This window comes from Nakaseomyces bracarensis (genome assembly GCF_045282275.1).
Source record: "Nakaseomyces bracarensis strain CBM3 chromosome Unknown Scaff8_0, whole genome shotgun sequence".
NCBI lineage: Eukaryota > Fungi > Ascomycota > Saccharomycetes > Saccharomycetales > Saccharomycetaceae > Nakaseomyces > Nakaseomyces bracarensis.
Window position 1 is genome coordinate 836,611 of NW_027263969.1, and position 26,218 is coordinate 862,828.

General features: G+C 37.8%; 14 protein-coding genes across 14 annotated transcripts; 7 read left to right on the forward strand and 7 right to left on the reverse strand.

Moving 5' to 3' along the window:
- Positions 1 to 204: 204 nt before the first annotated feature.
- On the reverse strand, positions 205 to 1,434 carry PEX13 (peroxin PEX13; the record flags this gene model as incomplete). Its single annotated transcript, XM_071052392.1, has 1 exon — positions 205 to 1,434. The coding sequence occupies one exon, from the start codon at positions 1,432 to 1,434 to the stop codon at positions 205 to 207; it is 1,230 nt and encodes a 409-aa protein (XP_070907013.1).
- Positions 1,435 to 2,134: 700 nt separating this feature from the next.
- On the reverse strand, positions 2,135 to 3,823 carry MMR1 (Mmr1p; the record flags this gene model as incomplete). Its single annotated transcript, XM_071052393.1, has 1 exon — positions 2,135 to 3,823. The coding sequence occupies one exon, from the start codon at positions 3,821 to 3,823 to the stop codon at positions 2,135 to 2,137; it is 1,689 nt and encodes a 562-aa protein (XP_070907014.1).
- A 924-nt stretch (positions 3,824 to 4,747) lies between these two features.
- On the reverse strand, positions 4,748 to 5,017 carry SBH2 (Arf family guanine nucleotide exchange factor SBH2; the record flags this gene model as incomplete). The annotated part of the gene is made up of 1 exon (XM_071052394.1): positions 4,748 to 5,017. One exon carries the CDS (start codon positions 5,015 to 5,017, stop codon positions 4,748 to 4,750), a length of 270 nt encoding a protein of 89 aa, XP_070907015.1.
- Positions 5,018 to 5,778: 761 nt separating this feature from the next.
- Positions 5,779 to 7,635, forward strand: PIN4 (Pin4p; the record flags this gene model as incomplete). The annotated part of the gene is made up of 1 exon (XM_071052395.1): positions 5,779 to 7,635. One exon carries the CDS (start codon positions 5,779 to 5,781, stop codon positions 7,633 to 7,635), a length of 1,857 nt encoding a protein of 618 aa, XP_070907016.1.
- A 1,230-nt stretch (positions 7,636 to 8,865) lies between these two features.
- On the forward strand, positions 8,866 to 10,941 carry SAS3 (histone acetyltransferase; the record flags this gene model as incomplete). Its single annotated transcript, XM_071052396.1, has 1 exon — positions 8,866 to 10,941. The coding sequence occupies one exon, from the start codon at positions 8,866 to 8,868 to the stop codon at positions 10,939 to 10,941; it is 2,076 nt and encodes a 691-aa protein (XP_070907017.1).
- Positions 10,942 to 11,209: 268 nt separating this feature from the next.
- Positions 11,210 to 12,949, reverse strand: TOD6 (Tod6p; the record flags this gene model as incomplete). Its single annotated transcript, XM_071052397.1, has 1 exon — positions 11,210 to 12,949. The coding sequence occupies one exon, from the start codon at positions 12,947 to 12,949 to the stop codon at positions 11,210 to 11,212; it is 1,740 nt and encodes a 579-aa protein (XP_070907018.1).
- Positions 12,950 to 13,887: 938 nt separating this feature from the next.
- Positions 13,888 to 15,048, forward strand: RNJ42_02233 (3'-5'-exodeoxyribonuclease; the record flags this gene model as incomplete). Its single annotated transcript, XM_071052398.1, has 1 exon — positions 13,888 to 15,048. One exon carries the CDS (start codon positions 13,888 to 13,890, stop codon positions 15,046 to 15,048), a length of 1,161 nt encoding a protein of 386 aa, XP_070907019.1.
- A 355-nt stretch (positions 15,049 to 15,403) lies between these two features.
- Positions 15,404 to 16,777, reverse strand: PTC3 (type 2C protein phosphatase PTC3; the record flags this gene model as incomplete). The annotated part of the gene is made up of 1 exon (XM_071052399.1): positions 15,404 to 16,777. One exon carries the CDS (start codon positions 16,775 to 16,777, stop codon positions 15,404 to 15,406), a length of 1,374 nt encoding a protein of 457 aa, XP_070907020.1.
- Positions 16,778 to 17,644: 867 nt separating this feature from the next.
- Positions 17,645 to 18,286, forward strand: PTH2 (aminoacyl-tRNA hydrolase; the record flags this gene model as incomplete). The annotated part of the gene is made up of 1 exon (XM_071052400.1): positions 17,645 to 18,286. The coding sequence occupies one exon, from the start codon at positions 17,645 to 17,647 to the stop codon at positions 18,284 to 18,286; it is 642 nt and encodes a 213-aa protein (XP_070907021.1).
- A 280-nt stretch (positions 18,287 to 18,566) lies between these two features.
- On the reverse strand, positions 18,567 to 19,718 carry SHP1 (protein phosphatase regulator SHP1; the record flags this gene model as incomplete). The annotated part of the gene is made up of 1 exon (XM_071052401.1): positions 18,567 to 19,718. The coding sequence occupies one exon, from the start codon at positions 19,716 to 19,718 to the stop codon at positions 18,567 to 18,569; it is 1,152 nt and encodes a 383-aa protein (XP_070907022.1).
- Positions 19,719 to 20,072: 354 nt separating this feature from the next.
- On the reverse strand, positions 20,073 to 20,477 carry IAI11 (Iai11p; the record flags this gene model as incomplete). The annotated part of the gene is made up of 1 exon (XM_071052402.1): positions 20,073 to 20,477. The coding sequence occupies one exon, from the start codon at positions 20,475 to 20,477 to the stop codon at positions 20,073 to 20,075; it is 405 nt and encodes a 134-aa protein (XP_070907023.1).
- A 410-nt stretch (positions 20,478 to 20,887) lies between these two features.
- CMC2 (Cmc2p) lies at positions 20,888 to 21,106 on the forward strand (the record flags this gene model as incomplete). Its single annotated transcript, XM_071052403.1, has 1 exon — positions 20,888 to 21,106. One exon carries the CDS (start codon positions 20,888 to 20,890, stop codon positions 21,104 to 21,106), a length of 219 nt encoding a protein of 72 aa, XP_070907024.1.
- Positions 21,107 to 21,699: 593 nt separating this feature from the next.
- SKT5 (Skt5p) lies at positions 21,700 to 23,610 on the forward strand (the record flags this gene model as incomplete). The annotated part of the gene is made up of 1 exon (XM_071052404.1): positions 21,700 to 23,610. One exon carries the CDS (start codon positions 21,700 to 21,702, stop codon positions 23,608 to 23,610), a length of 1,911 nt encoding a protein of 636 aa, XP_070907025.1.
- A 768-nt stretch (positions 23,611 to 24,378) lies between these two features.
- Positions 24,379 to 25,155, forward strand: PRX1 (thioredoxin peroxidase PRX1; the record flags this gene model as incomplete). The annotated part of the gene is made up of 1 exon (XM_071052405.1): positions 24,379 to 25,155. The coding sequence occupies one exon, from the start codon at positions 24,379 to 24,381 to the stop codon at positions 25,153 to 25,155; it is 777 nt and encodes a 258-aa protein (XP_070907026.1).
- Between the last annotated feature and the right edge of the window lie 1,063 nt (positions 25,156 to 26,218).

Below are 26,218 nucleotides of genomic sequence, written 5' to 3' on the forward strand. Positions count from 1 at the left end.
GGTAGGAAGTATCGTAAGGTTAATATCCACCAAATAATTTACTGAAATAATTAATTGTTAGTTATAAGCGCTGAATATCAACTTTTTCCCTGATTCCAGTTGATCCATAAACTGAAGATACAAACTAGCTTTATAGACAGTATGTACCCGACCTTACAAAAAAAAAATGCAATGATAACTTGTGTATATGTACATGGTATATATTTAGTTAGTAGATACTTCTTCATCGGGTGATTTTTTTGCCTTTTTAGTTCTTTTGATGATCTCTAGATAATTATATGGGGCATATCCAGACTGGCCCTCTCTATTTCGTACTTTCCACCAATCAGAAGAGCGGCCCAAAGGATCTGTTTTGGATAAAATTGCTACTAAGTCCCCCTTCTTCAATGTAATCTCCACTTGTGGATTCTCCGGAGTAAAATTATATAAAGCTCTGGCAAACTCTAGCTTTGAAGGGTCAATAGGACCATTGTTACTGCCATCTATTGCAACACCGTTTTTCCTCTGTACTTCTTGTAATTTGGCAATAAACTTATTGAGTAGATATGGGAATCCAAAAACAGCAGCTAAAAAGAAAACTAGAGGCTTCCATGTTATCCGTCTTGTAGGTTTTTTGTTATCACCAGTGATTGAAAACCTACTAAACTCTTCGATCATAGGAGAAGCGCCTGCAGTACCCTTTGAGGAGCTATTAATTCTTTTTGAAGGGGGTGTCCCCATTTTACCCTGTGTTATATAATATAAAACTCTCTTGAGGAATTTCATTAGAGCAAAAATACCAAAAGCAGAGCCTAATACTTCTTTTAAGTAATTAAATTGTTCAGCAACAGATATCATCGTAAAGAAGGAGTTGTGAGTAGCCATATATGTTGATTCTAACATTTGAGCAAAACCTGTTACAGCTCCGATTAGACTCTCTATAAGCTGAAATGTTGCTCTGGTGGATTCACTTATTTGTTCAAGACCATTCATATTATTTTCTCCGTAGCCTCCACCATACATACCATTACCATAATACGAGCCGTAGTTCCCAAAACTGCCACCATACATTCCACCGCCGTATCTGTTAAGAGCACCGCCATACATCGAGCCAAACATTCCTCCGCTATTCCCGTACATTCCTCCACTATTACCATACATACCACCACTATACATGCCTCCATCATATCCATAGCCCGCATTATTTCTATACATATCACTTCCATATGTGTTCCCGCTATTCGTCAACCCAGGCGGCCTTGGTACAACCTCCGGTGGCTCTGATTCCTCCCTGTTTAACTGCTCATCTGCACTCCCACTCCCATTACCATTACCATTACCATTACCATTAATAGGCCTTGCCATAAGAGTATTAGCATCACTGTCAAATTCAGCACCGTTTGCAATATTCTGACCTGTCTCCCACGGTTTAGGCCGTGTCTCTGCAACCGTCATTTATTCTTAAGCTCTTGTAGTGTATCCGTTATTATCACGCAGTTATAGTTCTTTTATTATCGCACTACTTTCCTACTACTGATGCACAGCTTAAGACACCTTTATATACTCTAGTAGGTCTTACAACAAATCAAGTCTGGTTCACTTCTGCCCCGCACTTGAATTTAGTTAAGATTGCTTTCCCTCTGAGCTTTTATAAAGGGAAGCCTTTTTACCCTGTGCTTATTTTGTTGTTGTTTTTCATCAAAGTCCCAGCTCGGAGTTTATTACCGATGAGCCGTAATTATTATATTATATTATATTATTGTATTATTATATTATATTATATTATATTATTGATGTATATAAATTAAAATTAAAATATTAGTAAAACAAACAAAAGTATTATAAAAACATAAAAAATGGTGTTTTGAACGTTCCGGTCCTTGTATGTGTATCAATTTGGTAAACGAAAAAAAAAGAGAAAGAGAAATAAATTAAAAAGTGTTTTAGTTGTATCCTGGGGGGAGTTTAATAGTTTTAAGAAGTTTCTTCTTATGCCTCGACTCAATTATGCTAAGGAAATAAGATATGGAAAAAACAAAATTAGAAACAAAGATTTGCAGAATTAAGAATAAATAATTAATAGAAAACAAAACAAAAAATACAAAATACGAAACTCCTTGGTTTGTATTTTACTTTGATTTTATCTCATTAATTCTTATGGCTCTTGCTTCTCTGGCTCGTCTACTTGTACTTGGAAATTCAAATGAAATCCCTTTTTAGAACTAGTGGTACTGGCAGTAGAAGAAGTAGCATCTTGTCTTTTCTTAACCACAATTTTATCATCTGGAATGGCTTCTTCCAGGTCAATTTCGTCAATTTCATCGTCTCCCAAGAATGATTCGCTTGATTCAAATTCAGAGAAAGATGAAGGAGATGCTGACGAATCCTGTTGTTCATCTATTTTTCTTAGTTCAGTGCTGGAAATTCTTAAAATACGACCCCTGTTGTCAGTTAATTGAATATTATCATTTTTTTTGTGGTGCTCATTAGTTTTTTTATTGTTATGTTTGTGCTTGCCTTTTAGAAGAGGTGGAGAGTCATTAATCACCTTCAATCTTTTCAACACTTTCTTGTAGCTGTCAAATTTTTTCTCCAATTGCTTGACCTTCTTCTCCATGTCTTTGCTCTGTGTTGGTTTAAGGCTGTTGTGTGACTCGTGGCTCCCGCCAATCAAATCTATAAGTAATCTGTCCTCGATGATTCGGTTAGTATTGATTGAATGTACAAGCTTTTCATTCTGCAATTTTAGTTCACTGATTTCCAATTCAAGTTGCTTTATTTTCAAGTCCAGTTTCGTCGCTTCTAATGACGTAGAACTGTTACTGGCTTGATGCTCAACATTTTGATTGGTAATGTCCTCTCTAATGACAGAGGAGACTCTGTTCATAGGACCAGGACGGGGGTTGGTATTCTTCGTTAACATATTTGGGTTTTCATACCATTCCAAATCGTAATCAGTAGAAGTTGCAGAAATGAAACTATACCTGTTTGTGTTGACATTTTTGTTTTCAATCTGAACAAAACCGTTTCTGTCGGTGGGTAGCATGTCAACATTAATCCCATTGGTGACCTCTGGTTCCTCGGATTCAACCGATACATTTGTTTCGTTCGATAGAATACGTGGAGTAAGCGTTTGATGGGATGCTCTCTCCCTTAGGTATTGCTGCTCATCAACATTATCAATGTCAGTCTTTGTATGTGACTCATTAGGGTTATCAAACACAGTCTCTTCGCTGTTGGCTTCAGAGACATTTCTTGCTCCCTGGGGTTCAGTTGGATTTAATTGTGATTCGGAAATTTCTGGAGTTTTTGCTTTATTTCTGGTCTTTGGTACCACCTCTTGCCGTAGCAGATCCAATGTTTCTTTTATCTTTGTCACGTCATCAAAATTTGCTGCTGTGGTACTACTGTTCACTGATGGTGCCCCATTGTTATTTGCTTTGGTGTGGTTACCTTTCATCATGAGGGCCGACAGCAATGGTAATGAAGTAGTAGAGTGCTTTTTCAAGTATTCTGGTTTCAACATCTTTGGTGCATTCATATTCGCGAAATTACAACCTTGGCTACCATTACCAGTATTTTGAAACTGAAGTCTGATAGGTGAGACGGACCTTAATGTATCGGAATCTCTCCTCATTCGTTGTTGTGATCTACCAGTTCTCGATAACTCACTAAGCTTGGATAAAGAGGTAGGATACAGTAAAGAGTTCATCGACCCTGCGTTGTGTCCACCAGAATCCAGCTTCAATTTCGTAGGAGAGCTCAGCAAACTCTTGTCATCCAAGCCAAAGGCTATGGGTGACATTGTAGGTGAAAGTTCTGATTTAAATGTTGGTGAGTTCATTTTTTTTTATTATTATTATTTTACCAATATATTGAGTGTTCAATTTTTATATGTCTATCTCTTGGATCAAAATGAAACAAAAAAAACCCTTTCGCCTAAACCGTATACCTTTTAATTATTCTAGATTGTTTATGATTATTACCTCTAATGTTCTCCTTACTTTTATCGTATTCAAGTGGATGGTTTATCTATCAGATATTTATCCTTTCTTCAAAATTAGAGTGAAAGTTAATAAATAACTTAATAAATGAAAGGAGGTATAAGGAATCCAGAAATCTGAAAAAAAGTTTTATAAATTAAATATTATGAAGAAGGAAAACAGAATTAAACAAAAAAAAAAAAACTTTCTCTATATTTGATCTAGGATGTGGGGTGGACAGAAAAGGAACAAAGAAAAGATCCAATTAGAACTACCAAGACAGAAAATAGTTAAAATAGAACTAGTAAAATCATGAAAACCACTCAACCTCATACCTCTCAATGGGTTTTACACTTTTGATTCGTTGAGCTCATCGGTCCGTCTTGTTTATTTTCCCATTGAAGTTTGTTTGTTTTTTTGTGTACATATTTCCGGATTAGGAATTAAAAGAGCGAAATACGGTAAGTCAAGTGGGATTTCCTAAAATGGAACCTACGAAACGCAAATGTGTGTATGGTGGAGTTGAACAACACTTACAGAAGACAATGGCAAACGATCAGAACTTGATTATGCAAATCAAATAAAGGGATATGGTCTATTATAATATCTATGCATCTACACTATTATATAGTTCTTCATTTAACTCGAGATTAAAAGATTAAAAAACAGCGAATGAAAAAAGTTAACTATATCTTATTATTATTAGATTAAAATCTGTTTGTGTTTTTTTTTATTTTATTTATAATCGTAAATTATTTATCTTATTTTAGTTGTTGTTTTTCTTCTTAGAAAACGTAACCAGTCATCTTTGCAATTAAATGCAATGACATGACTGAAAAGATAAAACCAACAGCTAGGAAGAGCACCACCAGTGGGTCAACACGTAGCCCATCAGCTTCATCAGTGAAAATCTTAAGTATGGTGTTACTAGAACCACCGAAACCAGCTTGTCTAGTAGATGTCGGTGTTTGGCTCTGTTGCTTTTCCTTAATAGCTTGAGCTTGTCTTCTCTTTTGTAGAGTACGGTGACCACCTGGAGGAGGAGGAGTTGACATTATTTTTGTATGTGTGAGTTTTTGTTGAAAATTGGGGTAGTTATGTTATCCTCTAAAGTAAATGAAAAAAAAAAAATTGAAAAAATAGATAGCAAACCCTTAAACAATATATAATAAAGTGACTACCGACTACAAACTACCTATTATTGACCATCCTATTGTCCTCTCTCAATCTATTTCCCTTCCCAAAGCAAAAAAAAAAAATTAATGAAAGAAAATTCGATAAGTCGGGTAACGTAATATAATTCCGGGTAACAACTTTATAATTCCGGGTAATGTTTTTTTCACATATCCGGGTAACTAGTTGTAAAAAATTTTTTTATTTTTTTTTTTTTTTGGCGAAGCTCCGACCGCGGTGCTCATTCTCATCTCAGCCGGGCGTCTAAATATATTACTTGAAAGTATTGATGAAGTGCTAATGTTTGGTAATCGAGTATCTTAGTTAACTCTTAACTAGCAAGCTGAACTACAAAGTAACTCTTCTTCAATTTGTCGTTGTAAAGAGAGAAAAAAAAAAGCTATTAAAAGGGAATACAGAAACAAAAAAGAGAAGAGAAAAGCTTTGGATAGACAGACAAAAAAGGGTTTTGTTTTATAAAGAGAATACCATTTAGAAGTTTGATTTAGACTTAGAAATTTATTAAAAAAGAACTATTTCATTAAGGTTTGGGGTTGTTGTTTTTTTTGATCTAAGATAGAGACAGAAGACAAGGCAAAGAGAAAAGGAAAAGGAAAAAAAATTTCTTATCTTTATCAAAAAAATGCAAACAATGGAGGTGATGGAGACACCTACGGTTGAGAAAGAGGCTAACATGGACCCTGAGAATGGTTCTAATGATGAGGATGTTATTCCTAATGCCATTGTTATCAAGAATATTCCATTTGCTATTAAGAAGGAACAACTCTTGGATATTATACAGGATATGGGTCTGCCATTGCCGTATGCTTTCAACTACCATTTCGATAATGGTATCTTTAGAGGGTTGGCATTTGCCAACTTCTCCACTCCAGACGATACTAGTAAAGTCATTTCTCAATTGAATGGAAGAGAGATAAATGGCCGTAAATTGAAGGTGGAGTACAAGAAGATGTTGCCACAGGCAGAGAGAGAACGTATCGAGAGGGAGAAAAGAGAGAAAAGAGGTCAGTTGGAGGAACAACATAGATCAGTATCTAACCTATCTTTGTCATCCATGGATAAGACTACTAATGCTACACCCGGTAGCACTGCTAGCCTTTTGAATAACCAAGTATTTTCTCCATCCTTGAGCTCCTTATCTGCATTTCAAAATAATAATGTAGGTAACAACTCAATGCAGCAACCAATCGTGAATCAAAATACTGCTGGTTCTATTTATAGCGCTCAAAGTGCTTACCAAGCAGCTGGGTCGACTATGAATGCATCAAACAACATGATGCAGCAATCTCATCAACCAGCCGTTACGGAGAGATTTTATGCACCATTACCAGCAGCATCATCCATTCCTTTACCTCCACAACAACTGGATTTGAATGACCCTGACACGTTAGAAATATACTCACAATTACTGTTATTCAAGGATAGGGAGAAGCAATACTATGAGTTGGCATATCCAGTTGGAATTTCTGCCAACCATAAGCGTATTATAAATGTGCTATGCTCTTTTTTAAACTTGGTTGAAGTTTATGACCCAAGGTTTATAATTATTAGAAGAAAAGTCTTAAACCAAAACGACTTGCAATCTCATATTATGCAGAATCAACAACAATCAATGCAACAAAGTACTGGTGTTGGTAACCAGGAGAATACTTCCTCTATCATGCACCCATTACAAGCCAGCTCTACCGGTGGCTCTATGAATAGGTCTCATTCTTACACCAACTTGTTGCAGGCTCATGCCGCCACTGCTGCTGCTGCTGCTGCATCAAACAATGGCTTTGGTTCTGGTTCTGGAAATGCGCTTTCCAATAATTCTACACCAAAGATTACTCAATTAGCTCAGCAAATTGTGGCTAATCAACAGCAGGTTTCAACACCACAAGCCCAAATGGCTTCGTCCTCTCCTGTAATTAATATGCAGTCTGGATCTTTGTATACTAATGAACAACAACAACAATCCTTGTTAAGACAAACTAGTAACTTAACTCCTTCTTCTAGAATTCCATCGGGTTACTCTTCCAACCAAATGTACAATAACGTTAACCCATTATTAAGGAACAATGGTATTTCTCCACCAACTGGACAAGTTTCTATGAATATGACCAATTCACACTCAACTCAGAGAATACCACAAGCTTTCCCATCATCTGCTTCTCAACTACAGCAGCAACAAGCATTCAACCAAATGTCAAACCAACCCATGGTCCAACAACACACTAATGAATCTATTCACTCTAATTATTCTTTGCAATCTCTACATGATGATCTAGTTAACCAGCAGTCTAATGCCTCCGTACTTGGAAATAGTGCTACTGGTAACAATTCCACTAATGCAGCTGACATGATTTATAGAACACTAAGTCAATCGAGATTTGATGATGGCTTAGAGCAAGGTTTGAATAGATCACTGAGTGCTCTGGACTTGACTGGTAAGGAACAAGAAAGTCAGGCTAATGAAAAGGGAACAGGATGGTCTTGATATATTGGTAAATTGTAATTGATAAAACTGTACAATATATCTTTTAAGGGAAAAATGATTGTAAAGGAACAACTTTTTTTTCTATTAATGGTAACTTACTAAAAAACAGAAAAAGGACCCTCTAATATACAATTATTGAACATTACCGAAGAAATAGCAATTGAATTTGATAGAATATCAATTGATTAGCTTCTTTGTTGTAATATTTAAATATTCTTTCTTTTTTCCCCTTCTTTTCACTTTATTTTACTTTACAATTCTCTCAACAAGAGATTTGATATGAAACGATATTATATCTATTTTCTCACAAGCTTCCCAATCTGTTGTCAGACACTACTTTTTGAATTTTTATTTTTTTTTTCTTTCTATTTTTTGGTATACTATTTGTTCCCTGCTCGATCTTTCATAACAGCTTTTATTATGAGTTATGATTGTAATCTGAATCAAGAATAATGACACGACGCTAATGATAACGACTCTATTTTTTTTAACGCTTTCACGCTGTTTTATGAATTAAAAAAATTGAAAGAGAAAAGAATCTTTATATGTAATAAATGAACCTAAAAAACAATTTTATCTAAAAAAAAAAATATAAAAACCATTTAACCACCTACTAAAAAAAATAACTTTGAAATGAACCTACATTGATCTCAAACTAATTATGAATAGAATAACATTCACTCACATTGAAATTATTAAAGAATTCATTTTTGGTAAATCTTTTGATCCAACAATACCTTAAATTACTACGGGCTGTTGTGTTTTTATTTACCGAAATGTTTGTTCTAATTCCTATATAAACTGTATAACATATGTTTAAAAATTCCAACCTGATTTGATCAAATTGACAATATTAACACTATAAATATTTTTTAGAGCTTTATCCCGATGGATTTCCCCCGATGTGAGCCATCTTGAAAAATTTCAAAAAAAAAAGGTAAACAAAGGAATTTCATGCTTAAAAGGGCAGGTACTGGAAAACTAATCGTTCAGTAAATAGATATAACCTGGATAATTAATTAATTATATTTTTAGTGCATCAAACAATTACTGCTCTTGCATTACTTTAGTCATATTTTTTAATTCAATAGACCAGGATTACGATAAGAAAGATAAGAAAACAAACAATTGGTTGTACATTAGCAAGTATCATTCAATTGAAGTTACGTACTTTTATGAAACGAGAGGGGAAGATTGTAAATTTAGTTAAATAAAGTATATGATCAGCAAATGGTACGAAATACGAGATATACTTCAATAAGAAAAGCAAATGCTGATGTTAATGTTGATGATGATGGTGATGTTGAGGATGAAACAATTGTAACATCTGAGATGGAAACTACACCACCAGTTTCCACAAACCCAAACGTACAATTTATAGTCGATGGAGTACGACATCGGATAAGTGCAGTGAAAATTAAATATGATGCTATGAGGTTTCTGAATTTTGAAAGGCTTCTCGAGGCAAGATCAGAGAGTATCATTAGCCAAACGCAAAAAGAGCTCGTTGATTTTGAAGCCAGGGAAAACTCTACTGAAATTAGAATACCAGATGTAGACGATGATATACCATTTCGAGGTGTTGTCTCTGGATATAAGAGATATGCAACTAATAGGACAGTACCGAATCTACAGGATCGAGAATTCTTCAGACAGTTACTACTTGATGCGGCAACTGCAGCTTTTTACAATGGAAATATGCTACTTGGTAGTCATGATAAACCTGATTTGAAACAGCCTAATACTAAGATGAGTAATACTAAAAAACCTGTCATACAAACACAATCAATTGAATATATTTACATCCGGAGAAACGAGGTGAAAACTTGGTATACTGCTCCTTATCCCGAAGAATTTAATCGAAACAGAGTGTTGTACATTTGTGAGTACTGCTTAAAGTATATGAACTCAAGATATGTATTTCATCGGCATATGAGTAAATGTAGAATTCATAGGCCTCCTGGGAACGAAATATATCGCGACGATAAATTATCTGTGTGGGAGGTTGACGGTAGGGAGAATGTTGTTTACTGTCAGAATCTATGTTTGCTCGCAAAACTATTCCTTAACTCTAAGACCCTCTATTACGATGTAGAGCCGTTTGTTTTTTACATTTTAACTGAGAGAGATGGCGAAACTTCCAACGACAATCATTTCGTTGGTTATTTCTCAAAAGAAAAACTGAATTCATCGGACTATAATCTCAGTTGTATAATAACCTTGCCAATTTACCAAAGAAAGGGCTATGGCCATTTTTTAATGGATTTTTCATATCTTTTATCAAGAAGGGAATTCAGCCAAGGTACGCCTGAGAAGCCATTGTCTGACTTAGGGTTACTAACATATCGGAACTTCTGGAAACTGAAATGCGCAAAGACATTATTAGATTTGAAGAATGCCCTTCTTAATCAAAATGACTCGTTGGACAAGCTTACTACAGTATCCATAGATGACTTAGCCAATCTCACTGGCATGCTTCCTACCGATGTGATCTTAGGTCTGGAAGAACTAAAGGTATTTTATAGGTGTACGGATCCGAATAATAATACCCGCTATGCGATAAAAATCAAAAACTGGAGTCGAATTGAAGCAATATGGAATAAATGGTCACAGAAGGGCTATCAGGCAGTTGACCCAAAGAAACTAGTTTGGAAACCTTTAATATTTGGGCCTTCTGGTGGTGTGAATGCGATGGGCATGGTAGAACCTCCAGCCCTTCCTCCAGAGGCTGGACGTAGATTAAGCGAAATTCAACAGGATACTAATGCCGTAGCAGATGTCTTTGGTAGTCACATATCAATGATAAAAAACTTTATGAGAGATGATATTGAAGATCCTGAAGACCTCGAAATTGCAACTATGAAGAAGATTCTACAGAGAGAAAAAGTTGAGGATAAAGACGTTGTAAATGGAGTAGATTGGACTTTATGTTATACAGATCCTGCCGAGGAGCTCGCCAATAATCACATACCATTAGAAAGTATTAAAAGTCAAAAACCGTCTTCTTTACCTGTGAATGACATATTTGTAGAAGATACTATAATTGCAGAAGATGTGGAGGAATCTTCTATAGTTGACTCGGAATACTCCGAAGATGAAGATTATCAATCAGATTTGGAACCAGATGCAGTTTCAGAAGAAGATGAAACTGATAACAGTGCAAAAGAGTTACCAAAATGGTCGAGTAGAACCAGTGATGTTTACAATAGCAGCTCTGGAAGTAGTGCTTACTTGTCACTTTCAGAGAGTGAATCAAATGGAGAAATGGTTCAAACTACTAGAATGAGAAGGAGGAATCACAGGTAACAGAGAATTGGTTCTAGTATACTATAGAAATAGAACTGAAAGAAGAACTGGGATTTGGAAATAAATAAAATGTAATATTTGCTATACGTACTGGAATTTTGACTTTTTAAAAAAGGATATATGAGTAAAATAAAACTATTTAAGAAAGTTTTGAAAACAATTATTATTCGTATTATGTTATGCGCTTATATATCATACTTTATAATTTTGAAATATGCAAATTATTAAGTTATTAGGAAATATTGATGTTACCAAAGCGATTAGTTTGTCAGAGAACATTCCTGGAGAAAGAATCTAAACGCCACTTGATTTCATTTTCTGACCTATTTGGCAGTAAAATTGAAAGCTCGGTCAATGATAAGTTCCTCAATCTGTTCTCGGTAAGCAGTTGGTCCTCTTCAAATGACCATGGCAGCTGTTTGTAATGAACAGCAGCAGATGGGGTTACTGACTTTGGTTCCATGTTCTCATGGGATTGACTAACTCTCTCTGGATTCTCTTGTTGGAATGCAGAGGAGAACTCTGGGTGATTAGTATATTGATCCTTGAATGCACTGGCTGTGAATGGATTAACAGGGGATTCTGTGAAGTTCGAGTTGGTATTAGGAGAGCCTGAGATAGTCGGTTGTAGTGGGATGCTATCTCTCTTGTTTGGGCTTTTCTTTTGGCCTTTAGGAGTTGCAGGGTGTAATATATTTGCTGAGTTTGTATGGTTTAAAACGAAACTGTTCTGCATTGAATTCGGAGCCGATATAATAGATGGACGTCTAGATGTCGTATTACTAGATATATTGAAAGAAGACCTTCTAGAATTAATTGAGAACGAGCTTTTCCTGGACTTGGATGTCACTAAAGTTGTATTGAGTGCGTTCGCTAAGTTAGACGAGAAAGAACCGTTTTGTAGGTAATGGCCACCGTTCATTGAATTACTTAAGGAAGAGTTGGATGGAGGTGAGATGGACAATCCAGAACCAGCAGGAATAGTGTTTAGGTTTGTTGAGCTGTTGCCATTATTAATAGGTACAGGTGGATGAGTAAAAGAGCTTCTTCTAGATTTAACTATGATCTTTGGAATGAAGCCAACATTTTCTGATTCATTTTCATCATTTATCGCGCTCCCGTTGACATCTTTGAATCTCGGTTCTTTGAACTTCATACTTTTTAAAGCTTGTAGCTGTTGTGCTGAAGGGCCAACACTATGCGAGAAAGACCTTACTTTTGGAAACTTATTTTTGGCTAGCGAGGTATGGCTACGTTGGTTGGACACGGTAGCTGCTGCTGAAGACACGGAGGAGCCTGCACTATTGATCACTGATCCAGAGATAGAGGCTATAGACGTCCTCCTGGATAATGGAATGATAGGGAAATGTAGACCAGCTGTCTTTCCATTAGTACCTGCAAATGAACTGTTATTCCCAGCTGTATTTGACCCGACATTGTTATTGTTGTTGTGTTGTCCTGGTGTCTTTTTGTTAGTCGTGTTCCCGTTACCGTTCCCGTTACCGTTGACGTTACCGTTGACGTTACCGCTAGTGCTAGTGTTAGTGTTAGTGTTAGGATTATTGCTCTTATTTTTAGATGTGTTACTGTTACCCGTGATTTCTTCTTCGGTTAGTTTCTTAACCACCACGGGATAATCCGAGACATCGACAGTTGCAGTTCTGTTAGACTTTAAGTTACCTGATTTCAACCGTCTCCACCGAAACTGACATGCATTAGGGGTACGGTTCTCAAAGTATAAGGCTATCTCTTTCCACCCGAGGTTCTTGATCTCCTTCAAGTGTCTCAGCAGAATATCATCCTCGGGATCCCACGAAGACGGGTTCTTAGCCCCACTACCACCTTCAGTCTGAGAAATATCACTCTCCGAAGAACCATCGCTCTGTTCCTGCTTCTCTTGTTGTGGTTGTTCGTGCTCTCCGTGTTCTTGCCCTGGTGGAGCACTCTCACTCTTCACCGAGGATTTCAACATCGCAACATCCACAGGTACAGGCATCATGGTAGTCATGAGAGTTTTTTTTTTTTTTCTTTTCTATTTATTTGGTTCTTTTTTTTATATTCTCCTGTTCCCTATTTCTAAAAGATTAGTTTTCGGTTTAATATATAGTGTATTTATGATATAGTATATCTAAATAATATTTGATAAATGATTAACCTCATCGCATCGCAAAAGAGGGCATCGCATTTTTTTTTTTTTTCAATTTTTTTTTTTCCAACTGCGTCTCCTCTTGTGCGTCACTTTTCCCAGTCCCAAATATTACACTATGACAATATGACAGTGTTGCACTATTGAAGTGTTGCAGTATTGAAGTACAGTGTTCTAGCACGTTAGTACAGTGTAATAAAATAGTACACTACACTACAAATACACTACAAATACACTATACTATCACTATATCAATACTCCATGTATTGACATATCTCAACGTCAAGTTTCTGTACGGATGTCTCTGTATGGTTCAATTTCCAGCTAACGTGGCTTCTGTCGATGTTAAAGGCGCACACAGAGACAGCACACAGAGACAGCACACAGAGACAGAGACCAGAGAACCCGGTGGGAAAAATAGGAGTTACAAAAGAGTAACTCCGGGTAATATATTCAATGAAATACAAACAACAACACGGACAGAAACACAGACGCAGAACACAGACGCAGAACACAGATACAGACACACGAAAACCTTTTCAGATATATGTCCGGGTAATTTCTGTACTACAACGTAAGGGAAGTTGTGTCCGGGTAATGCACAGTACAAATCAGGGTAACAATTATATCCGGGTAAGGTATGTGTGTTTCAACCCTGGGCGTTACTTGTCACTAGGCGTAATAGAGAGGCATCTTTTCTGTATATTTACATCACAATCAGTTTATTGATATCTACTTCGTAGCAGTATTAGATCCTTTTGGTTATATCGGGAATTAAAAAATTGAATTTTGTTTATTTTATGAGTTTGGGTATACGGAAGGCTATGGCGATGAAGTTCTATGATATTGCGTTGAATTTGACAGACCCGATGTTCTTCGGGGTATACCACGGGAAGAAACAACATGATCCAGACACTGTGGCCGTGATTAAGAGAGCCTACAACGCTGGTGTGGCCGCTTCGATGATTACTGGGTCCTCGATGAAGGAGTCCAGACAGGCAATTGACTTGGCCTCTTCTTTCAATAAGGAATCTGTAGGTATGAAACTTACTTATACCGTCGGTGTGCATCCTTGTTGTGTTAATGAGTTCATGGAGCATAAGGAGGACTCAGTCACTATCGATAACCCCTCAGATGACCACGATTACAACAATACCATATATAGAGAGACTCTGGAGCATCCGGAAAGAGCTATACCGAAACTGAGAGAGCTATATGAACTAGTCAAGTCAAGGCTGGACGATCCTTTGTTCCGCGCTCTGGGAGAGATGGGACTCGACTACGATAGGCTCAACTACTCCTCTAAAGAAATGCAACTTCTGTTCTTTGAAGAGCAACTGAAACTGTCATGCATAGTTGCTAGCCATAAACCATTCTTTCTCCACATGCGTAACTGCGCTACCGATTTCATGGCAATCCTGAATAAATTCATTAATGGGTTCAAAGACGAAAAGGATTTGTTTCAATGGAAAGAGTTGACACCAAAAGAGAAATTGGTGGATGGTGTACCGTTCTATAAGCTGAATCCTGACGTTAAGTTTGTAGTACACTCCTTTACTGACTCTCTGGAAGACATGAAAGCATTGTTAGCTTCTACCCCTAACTGTTACATTGGTATGAATGGTTGCTCCCTTAGAGATGAAGCTAATATAGATACTGTACGTCAAATTCCTTTGGATAGGCTCTTGCTGGAAACTGACGCTCCATGGTGTGAAATAAGGCGGACCCATGCATCTCATAAATATCTAGAAGGCTACGACGCCTCTAAATACACGCACGTCAAGAAAGAAAAGCTTAAAGGTTATTATGCAGACCAGCTAGATACGGTAATGGTGAAATCGAGAAACGAGCCATGCAATATGGAACAGGTTGCTATAGTTGTTGCAAATATTAAAGAAATACCTTTAGATGAAGTTGCAGATCAAGTGTGGAAAACCTCATGCGAGGTATATGGAGATTAAAACACATAGTATATAGTCTCCAGGAGACCAATTGAAAAGAAGGAATTGATTACAAAATAAGCATAAAAAGTCTGATTAAATTACTAAAATATAGATATGAATTATATGTAAAGAGAAAAAAAATTAGAATATTAGAGGTACCGTGTACTCTTCAAGTTTGGATAGGCTGTTTGAAAATGAATTACAAGCTATGATTTATTAGAGCAGTAGTATTAGCCAATCCTGTAATTACGGAATGTACAAATTTCGGGTAAATAAAGAAAATAACATTGGGTTTTATGATATATCTTCAGGAACACAAGGTAAAATGAAATGGGAAATTCATTTACCATGTGCAATAATTAGGGCCTAAGTGTTACTTTGAAATTTCTTTTAGCTGGCCCTTGGAAATATCTTCAGTGAACTCATTATCTTCGATTTTTTCTTGGGGACCAGTTTCACCTGCGGCAGCCTCACTTAAAGATGCCAACATATCAACTAAAGCCGATCCTTGAAAATGTTGGGCACCTCCATTCGGCCTTTGGCTAATCTTTATTCCTGCCTCTAGAAGTGATTCCAAAGAAGTGAAATCGATAACACCACCAGTACTGGATGTACTTCTTTTGTTGTCAACAGGATCTTTAGCAGTAACTCCAGTTTCTATGGACTTCTTTTTCTCTGCATGTAGTTTACTTGGCGATGTAACAGCAAATACACCGCTTGGATCATTTTCACTATCTCCTTTATCCTTTGAGAAATCGTAAAAACTGAAAACCTCCCTTCTCTTATTTTCAAAAGTGTCTCTACCTGTATAGTTTTTTGCTCTTATACGTGTAAACCACTGTTCCAAGGTCTCTGAGCCCTTCAGAAGTGCCACAATTACAAGACTCATATTATCACATCCGATACCAGGACCTTCTGTGCTAGGTGCGCAACACACATCAACTACCCTCGAGGCAATCTGTTCAAGTGACATGTTGGTCTCATGAATACCATAATGAATGATGTCTATACATTCCTGAGAGGAAAGACAATCCCAAATACCATCGCACGCGAGAACTACAAACTCGTCATCTTCGTAGTTGATCTTGTGTTCTATAATGTCGGGTACACATGTAACAATTTGTTCATGTGGAAGCAGCCTAGGGTTAGACTTATATTCGAAATCACCAATAGCACGTGAAAGCGCAAGATTACCGTTAACTCTATCCATCTGGACAAAGCCATTGGCAGCGTTAATACGCGCAGTCTCGCCAGGTAAAGTTGGCTTATGGTCAAATGACAGTGCTTTCGCAGTACCGGCAGATGATAAAACAGTTCTACTATCTCCAGAATTACCACATATTATTACACCTTTCTGTCTAGAGATTAGAATAGATGTTGCAGTACACCCACTCCTATCATCACTCATGCTAGATTGCCCAAGAAGCTCCTCATCTGCTGCCAAATACGCATCTGTTATGGTCTGGGCTAAATCGCCCGTCTGGAAAGTCTTCTGCTCCCTAACTATGTTCTCAATCCTCTCCCCACAGAAGTTCGCCACAGAAGCCCCTCCATGACCATCAAACACACAGTATAGAGCAATATGGTCCGCGTCAGAGTCCTTGTCATTTAGATTCAGCCTAGTAACATGAGTATCCTCCATAGACATCCTCCATCCTTGCATCGCACACACAGCGAACGCAGTCAAATCATCGTTCCCAAACTCTATCTCCTTATCAATCACAGGATTAGACAGAATCTGACCCATTATCTACAAGTATGTTTGAAGCGGGCGTAGGATATTCGTTCTTAAACTTATAAAGAAATATTTTCAGTACAAAAGACCCCGTTTGGCTATTGTTAGTCTGATAATTTAAATAGCTAATTCACGAATGGTTTCGGTCAATATATAATAGACTCTCCGACTTCTCAGCTCAAAATTTATGGCCTTTTTATAAAATAAAATTCTAATCTCCGATACGTGTTTTGTCCACTCCCTTCCCTAACCTCTCGAAACACCACTCGTGCTCCCCTCTCATTCCATATCTAAACCTTTTCACAGTTTCGTTGGTTTTATGCAGATCCTCTCGTTGCTCGAGAGTCATTCTTGCTTCTCTCTCTCTTTCTCTCTCTCTCCCTCTTGCTCTCTCCTTTAACTACGGAATACACTTGGTTGCTACGCCCATTTCTGCGTTATAACCACTTTTTTCTTTTTATATTCCACGGTAACATATCTATAACTATGTAATTTAGGTTGATATACGTTGAGATCATTCAACCCCACTATACACTAGAAACTGTTTATTAACTATATCAAAGTTATTTGGTGTCTGTTATCAGCATAATCATCTGACTTATCATTCCCCCCCTGCTTCACTTGTCCCCTCCCATACCCCAAGTTAACATTATAATATCAACTGATACTCTCTACATAAGGTTTGCCCTATTTATCATCCCGCTTTTATATTTATTAATTATAAGGAAACTGCTATTTTAGCTATTTAGACTACTTCTTATAATGTAACAACGCTTTGCGATGCCCTTGATTGAAAAAAAAAATTAGAAAAGTATTTGTAGCTGTAATGAAAATTTTTAACTCGCAGCAAGCTCGGCTGGAAAGTGAGCAAAACATCCAATGACTAACGCGATACCGTCCTTCTTTGGTGTGGCTATTACCTCTCTGGCTGCTGGTTACTACTTGGGTACGTTGAGCAATGTCGAAAGCCCTCGTAAGTCTAAAAAGGCCCAACAACAAGAGGTCATCAAGAAGTGTAAAGAGGAAGCAGAGGCCCTCGAACAACAGCAACAACATGCTGATGAGGAAGATGAGGAGGATGACGATGAGGAGGACTACTCTGATGATAGTGATGAGGAGATTGAATCGCTGACTTTGAATGATGTGCCCGGAGAAGTCCGGATGGCGCTCGTTATCCGTCAGGATCTTGGAATGCAGAAGGGTAAAATTGCAGCGCAATGTGCACATGCGGCGTTGGCCTGTTTCCGTCACATTGCCACGGACCCAAACAAGAGGTCTTACAACCCAGTTATGACTCAGAGATGGCTAAGGTGTGGACAAGCAAAGATTACTTTGAAATGTCCTGATAAAGAGAAGATGGACGAGCTATACGCTATGGCCATCTCCCTCGGTGTCAATGCAGCAGTTATCCACGACGCTGGTAGAACTCAGATTGCTGCCGGAAGTGCTACTGTTCTAGGTATCGGCCCAGCTCCAAAAGCAGTTCTGGATCAAATCACTGGTGATCTAAAACTCTACTGAATTGCGCTTTTTGTATAAACATCTATTAGTAGATGTACTTATAGATATAAATGAACAATATTTATACCTGGTTTATACTAATTGTTATATACTCTCCTTGTTTTTATTGAACACAACTGCTATACAGCAAATTATATTAAGATTAAAATAATTTCACAACAGAATGAATTGCTTTAATGAAAATTTTTGACATTAAGTTAGGTGAATAAAACAAAATATAGAAATATCTATCCTTGTATTATAAAAAATCGAGTCATTAGAACATTTGATGAAAATCCCATTAAATCCACCTTTGTACAACCACAGAGTTCGCAAGACCAGCTTCCTTTACAGAAATTTGAGATTTCTCGATTGGTTGGATGGGGAATGCATGATTTAGGTTGAACTGTCTAGATTTATCATCAGTGTGTTCAGCGACATGATCGTATAAGAAGCTAATAGTATCAGAACCATCACAGTGCAAGACCTCTCTCTTACCGCTAGCATATCTAATCTGGATGGATGTATCTCCCTTAGGTTTTTCGTGAATGTCAGGCTTAGTTTCTTCTTTAGCAACAGGTGCTGTAGCTGGCTCAGTAGAAATTTCAACATCGCCGGGGATTGGAGAGCCCAATCTCTGACCCTTGCCTTGGAAACCTTCTATTTTCCTCTTAGGAGGTTGGTAAGATTCTTCTAGCTTTTTATGGACATTAACATCCACTTCCTGACCAAACTCTACGTTCAGCAGCTTCAGGGGAGCTCTACCTTGATTCAATTCATTCAGGTAGAAACTATTTGCTGGGTCATCATATCTATATAGCTCACCATCACCCACCTGGAAACCTTCTTTCCAAAAGGTAATTTCCCTAGTAACCTTCTCAGGAGCTCTTCTCTGGTCAGTTCCGTTGTCCTCTACGACATGGCTTGCAGCATCAACAGATGATCCAAGTCTATAGCCTTTACCCGAGAATTGGTGCTCAGGTTGATCTCCTTCTTCGTTAGGTAATTGTTGACCTCCTCTCTTTGCCTTTTCTAGTAAGTCCTTGATAATATTATTCGAATCGTTAGGATCTGTAACTTCAAGTCCAGAGGCTTCACCACCAGCAAAAGTATTCCTGTTGGCATCATCGTCATCTTCGTCATCTTCGCCACCATTGTCCTTAACCATCTGCGAAAAACTCATAAACTTATTATCCTTCTTTCTATCATACTTGACAGGCTCCGAAGACCCAATTGGCTCAGCAGCCTGTTCTACTGGTCTGGGAGATTCTCTAGAAGACCCCCATCTCTCTCCATCAGCTTCATCATCCTGAGGATCCATCTGAGAGGCATAGTACGCATTTAATGCTCCACCTAAATCGTTATCATACTGCTCCAAATACTCCCTAGCTACATCAACAGATGTATTAGTCAACGACATGAACTGTTGAATCACTTCATCACCTTCACTCATGTTGTTATTATATTTTATTTTTATCTAATGATCTACTGAATCGTTTTCTTTGTGCTTTTAATCTAACAACTTCCAAAGGAATAATGTAATACCGAAAGCTGATTCTATCATAATGATACAATTGGTCTGTTGATAGTAATGTTATGTATTATTTCGTTCGGTGTATACGCATACAGTGTGTGTGTGTGTGTGTGTGCAAAGTTGGTATCCCTTCCACTGCCACTGCCACTGCCAATGCTCCCTCCCCACACACAAATCATATTCACATTTCGTCCTATATGATATCATTGGTATTCTACTATTAATGCTGATGAATTACTTATTTACATGTCCATGTATAACTACCGTTATAATCTATTTATCAAACCGAATCCATTCGCGGAACTCACTTGCTGACACTATATCGTTATTCCAGCAAGTTCCAAACAGCCCCATTGCAATCAGCCCAGAGGTGATACCTGTAGTGTATGCGAGCCCCGCAGCTATATCCTTACCGTTCTGTGGTTTAACCCCTGCGCGCAGCGCAGGGTTAGTCATAAAGCTAATGGGCCTCAACACTAACTTGTTCACCGACGGAGGTACCATTTTCATCATCAGTAGCCGGCAACTCACCAACGTCACACCTGCGGCCGCAAAGAATCGCACCATCTCAGTCCTCCTCCGTTCTCTATAAAGATCCAACTCTTGCATTCTATCTTGTGTTGTTCTAGTTTGGTTTCTGCTTAATATAATAAGACGTGTAGGTGCTTTATTAGCCATTCGTTTGTGATAAACAGCAGAAGTTAGCAAAAGGTTCCGTTCCACGGAAATAGCGCAGAGAACGATCCGGAACAACAAAAAAGCGTCTGTGAGGACTATATGAGAAGAGGGAGGTTGAATGTATTTTTAATATATTGGATAGTCATAATCAAACACACCAAGGTATCGACATATACAAGACATCTATATTAAGAATGCATCCACAACTAGAGGCCCAGAGATTTCATTGTATGTTTTATGTTTACTCCATGTCTTCCATGTCTTTTGAATAAGTAATACTAACAAGGGAAATAACAATGCATCATTTATGATTCATAAAATGTTGCATTGTTATTTGACGATAAATAATAGCTTGCCTGGATTATATTGAAGCGCTAGATAAATGTCACCAGAAGGAGTACTACAAGCGTATGTTAGGTCTCTGTAACAATGAGAAGGAGGCCCTGACACAGTGTTTGAAACAGGCCAGTGCCGACACTAAGAAGCGTGCCATCGAGGCTAACAAAGAGAAGAGAGATAGACTCGAGACCAAGTGGAAAAAGATCGAAGAGGAAGAGTACGGCGAGGATGCCATCTTGAAGATGATCCTCGATAGAGAGTTGAAGAAACGTGAAAGCGCAACAAAATAAATTACTGTTTACTAAAAAAAACACCCTTGTATATACACACAAAAAAACTAATCAATAATACTGACATAATATTAACTGTACACATACCCCAGTATATTTTATATATATATATACCTATACACGTAGATCACACGATGATAGAATCGTACACCATTATACTCTATTCCCCGGACACTACTATTACCCGCCTTTGTGATTCAAAAATTAGTTCTGCTGAGGAAGAAAATAAAAAGAAAGAAAGAAAGAAAAAAGAAAAAGGCGCGAATGCCGCAAAAAAAAAAATTTAAAATATTTTATTTTTGGGATGACGCGTTTCTGTGTGGGTTAAACCATAATCGAAATTCATTATAGGCTATAAACTAGATCTATAATTATATTGAACCTAATTCAAAGCCCCCCCTTGGTACTCTGGATCCTTGGTAAGATTAGAAATTGAACAAAAAGTAAAAAAGTAAATAATAAGAAATAAGAAATAAGATAATAAAAATAAACTTACGGCAACTATTACTAAAAATAGAAGATACTCAGACAAGGGGGAAAATATAAGTTCTATAGATTAGCTTAATATAAAAAGGTGAAAGGGTAAATAGAAAATGAGCCATCCGTATAGGCAGCAATTGGTTTCTACTGAGGTTGATAGTGTTATCAAGGATAATACTGATACTATAAGCGCGTCGTCGTCACTTCCCAGGAGACCCGAGATGCCAGAAGATATAAGTATAAGTGGTCCTGAATTTGACTCTACAACCAGTTTTAATAATGTTTCTGCTACATCTTTAGTGTCTGAAACTCCTGTCACGAACTCCAACAATAACACTGCGAGTGCTATAAGTGTTGCCAAAAGTGGGCATAAGAAGAACAACAGCAGTACGAATCTAAGGAGTCTGCGGTCCCGTTCCGTGGATCTTTCTCACATGTACCTTTTGAACGGGAGTCATGATACGCAGCTGACTTCAACAAATGAATCAGTGGCAGATCTTTCACATAGAGTTGTCAGTCAGTACTTGAATAGTGGTGAAAACGATAACAGTCACTCGAACCCCTTGGTTCCAAGACTGAAGACAATTGAGATGTATAGGGAGAACGTTAAGAAGTCTAAGGATCCGAATTTGTTGTTTCAGTATGCTCAATACATGCTACAGACAGCATTGACTATCGAATCATCGAATATTCTAGACCAGAGCAAAGACGAAGAAGAATCCTTGAAACTCAAAAAACAGTTCTTAAAAGAAGCCCAAAGTTACCTGAAAAAACTGAGTGCGAAGGGATATGCAGATGCACAATATTTGCTTGGTGACGCTTACTCCTCAGGGGTCTTCGGAAAAGTTGATAACAAAGAGGCCTTCATTCTTTTTCAGGCAGCTGCAAAACATGGACACGTAGAGAGTGCTTACCGTACTGCACATTGTTTTGAAGAAGGTCTAGGTACCACGAGAGATGCTCGGAAAGCTCTTAATTTCTTGAAATTTGCCGCTAGCAGAAATCATCCATCTGCTATGTATAAACTAGGTCTATACTCCTACCATGGTCGGATGGGACTACCTAATGACGTTAACACAAAACAGAATGGTATTAAGTGGTTATCTAGAGCAGCGGCTAGAGCAAATGAGCTTACATGCGCAGCACCTTACGAATTAGCTAAGATCTACGAAACAGGATACATAGACATTATCATTCCAGATGAAAAATACGCTCTGGAGCTTTACGTACAGGCAGCAACTTTAGGTCATACGCCCTCTTGTACATTGCTGGGTCAAAGATACGAAACTGGTGATGACTTCTTACCACAGGACACCAGTTTATCCGTTCATTACTACACGCAGGCTGCTTTGAAAGGTGATCCTGTAGCGATGTTAGGATTGTGTGCATGGTACCTAGTTGGAGCCGAACCAGCATTTGAGAAGGACGAAAATGAAGCATTCCAATGGGCTCTGAGAGCTGCAACTCTGAAATATCCTAAGGCTCAATTCACATTAGGCTATTTCTACGAGCACGGAAAAGGTTGTGAGGTAAATCTCGATAATGCATGGAAATGGTATGCTAGGGCTGCGGAGAATAATGATAGCAGAGCTATCAATAAGATGAATAATAAGCCTAAATCATTGAATGAGACCAAGCCAGCCAACACAAGAAAACACAAGAAATCAAATAGTGTCAATACACTAAATCTTTTTACACGAATCGATAAGGGCGTTGACGAATGGGAGGATTCCAGTAAGGACAACAATCCGTATAAATCTGGAGATAATAATATCAATAACAGCAAGGCATCTGTACCCAGTTTCCAAGTCTCTCCACCTACAGTAACTTATTTTTCACAACCTAGCAGTACTGCTCAGTCACCTGATCCACCTGCACCAAGCAAGATACACCGCTCAATACCTCAGAGTGATGTAAGAGTCATAAAGAATACCCAATTTAAAAGTGAACAGCCCAATCTGCCAACAACAAATAGGGAGGGAAAGGAAAAGAAGAAGAAGAAAAACGACTGCATCGTAATGTAGCTCCCTCTTTTTCCTCATTTCCATGTCTTACTTTTAATCATTAATGTTACCAAATATGCATTGAAAAGAAAAAAAAACAACTTTTTAAAAAAAAGAACAGATTACGATAGATTTAGCATTATTTTTTATTTATTTTATTTTATTAAATTATTTATTTCTATTAGATACATTATATAGAAATAATAATATTTTTCAAAAGTAATATCAAAGAGTCACCTGACTCAATATGTGACGAGAGCCATTCTAGTTTGTCACTTTTTCGTTTTCTCGCTTTTTTTTTTTATTTTTCCAGTTTGTCGCATCGCCAGCTTTTCGGGTTAGTTCAGTTTATTTGTGGGTGCCAGAATAAGGTCTTAGGGCCTTCTCTTGGGCCTTAAACGGTGCTTTTCCAGAACCTCGGCTATTTCTCACTGTGGGCTGGAACGTCGGAGATGTCATTGCGTAATTGTCGGGCTAAAGGGTCTTGAATGATATCCCCTTAGTTGCTTCTTTATCCTCTCTAATAGAAGCTCTCAATTCAACAATTGCTTTCCCTTGGACATTTGGCCCACTTGATTTGAGGGGTGGGCTGTGAGTAGAAGCAGACATTACTTCCATCAAGAGTAAAGGACTTACGAAATATAAAAGAGATTGACAAATTTGCAATGGAACTCAATCGAGAGAGATGCTTTTTTTTTTTTTTTAGAAGAATAATTTCTTGTTACTTGTTTTTACCATAAAAGAGTGTATAAAGGTTCTTTTTGATATAGATAGAAGAAATATTAAATAATGTCTGCAGTTTTACGTTTATGTTCAAGAAGTGTTTTGAGATCTAACCCATTAGGTGTTAGAAACCCAGCATTGGCTTCCCAAAGCTATAGATTTTACTCTGAAAAGACTAATTACAAGCAAGCTGAGCAGCCAAGACTAAGAATTAACTCCAAGGCCCCAAACTTCGATGCTGATACTTCTCACGGCAGTATCAACCTATATGACTACTTGGGCAACTCCTGGGGTATCCTGTTCTCCCACCCAGCCGATTTCACCCCTGTCTGCACCACAGAGATGGGTGCCTTCGCCAAATTGAAACCAGAATTCGATAAGCGTAACGTGAAATTGTTAGGTCTATCCGTGGAGGATGCTGAATCTCACCGCAAGTGGATCAAGGACATTGAGGAAGTGAACGGGATCGACAAGTTCGGATTCCCAATCATCGCAGACACCAAACGTAACGTCGCATTCCTGTACGACATGTGTGACGAGGAAGGGTTCGGTAACATCAACGACGGCTCCCTAGTCACCGTGAGATCCGTGTTCGTCATTGACCCAGAGAAGAAGATCAGAGTTATCTTCACCTACCCATCCCAGGTCGGAAGAAACACCAGCGAAGTACTAAGAGTGGTCGATGCCTTACAGGCCGCTGACAAGAACGGTGTAGTCACAGGTGCCAACTGGACCCCACAGGATGACGTCATTATCCCTCCAAAGATCTCGGATGAAGACGCCAAGCAGAAGTTCGGAGACTTCAAGACTGTTAAGTCTTATCTACGTTACACGAAGTTATAAAAAATAAAAATAAAAACCGGTGGTAGACGAAAATAGAAGAGAATAAGAGTAGTATGAAGTCTGTTTTTGAGATACTTTTTAATATCTTTTTTCTTTTCTTTCTTTTTTAAATTCCTACTATAAATAAAATTAACAAATAATGAAACAACGCTTTCATCCCACAGTTTAAGTTTAAATTAGATTCAAAAAAAAAAATAATAAAAAGTTAAGCAAAAGAAATATTCAAATATCATACAAAAAAGAAAATCCTATCAACTCCATTCACTGTATAAAACATATTCAACAAATTAATATATTGAACTAGTGAATTAACAGAACAGACAATACATGAATATGCGGCACGTGACACTCATCATTAACGGGTCATCGACCCATTAATTTTTTTCCAAAAAAAAAAAGAAAGAAAAAAAGGCTGTCGTGCCCCACCACGAAAATGCGCATTCGAATATGGTGGGGGTGTGACATTTAATTGTTTTCTAAAAATATTTCTGTGCAACCTCTATCCTGGGTAAGAAATAGCAGGACAAGTCATATATTATCCTGTTATCATAATGGCTCACTTATTTTTATTTTTAGGGGAGTGTATCCTGGATTTTTCTCTACGGATATTCTCTCTCTCTAGGGGGTGCGTGTTGTGATGTGCTGTCTGAATAAAAAGAAATAAAAATCTTCTCCCTACCCCGCAATACAACTACAAACATTTACTAAAAAACCTCTGTGCGTGATATATTTTGAACGGTGTTATAGAGTCACCTCTACGACATTCTCTGTGCAATGCTTAACTTACGACCTGGCAATGTAATGAAGTCGATCGACGGCAGTGAGGAGGGGGCACTACCAAGCTTAACGGTGTGGTCTAAGCTTGTAAGGGGTGGCAAGATGAGACAGAAAGAAATTACTGAAAAATAAAAATTCTGCCAGATGGATCCGCGTAGAACCCGAGGAAACCCTTGCTAGAAGAAAAAGAAGAGAGAGACACTAGCTGAGAGACGAGAGACAGACAGAGACGAGAGCCAGAAAGAGACCGCGACAGAAAGAGACAGAGAGACAAGGAGACGGAGAC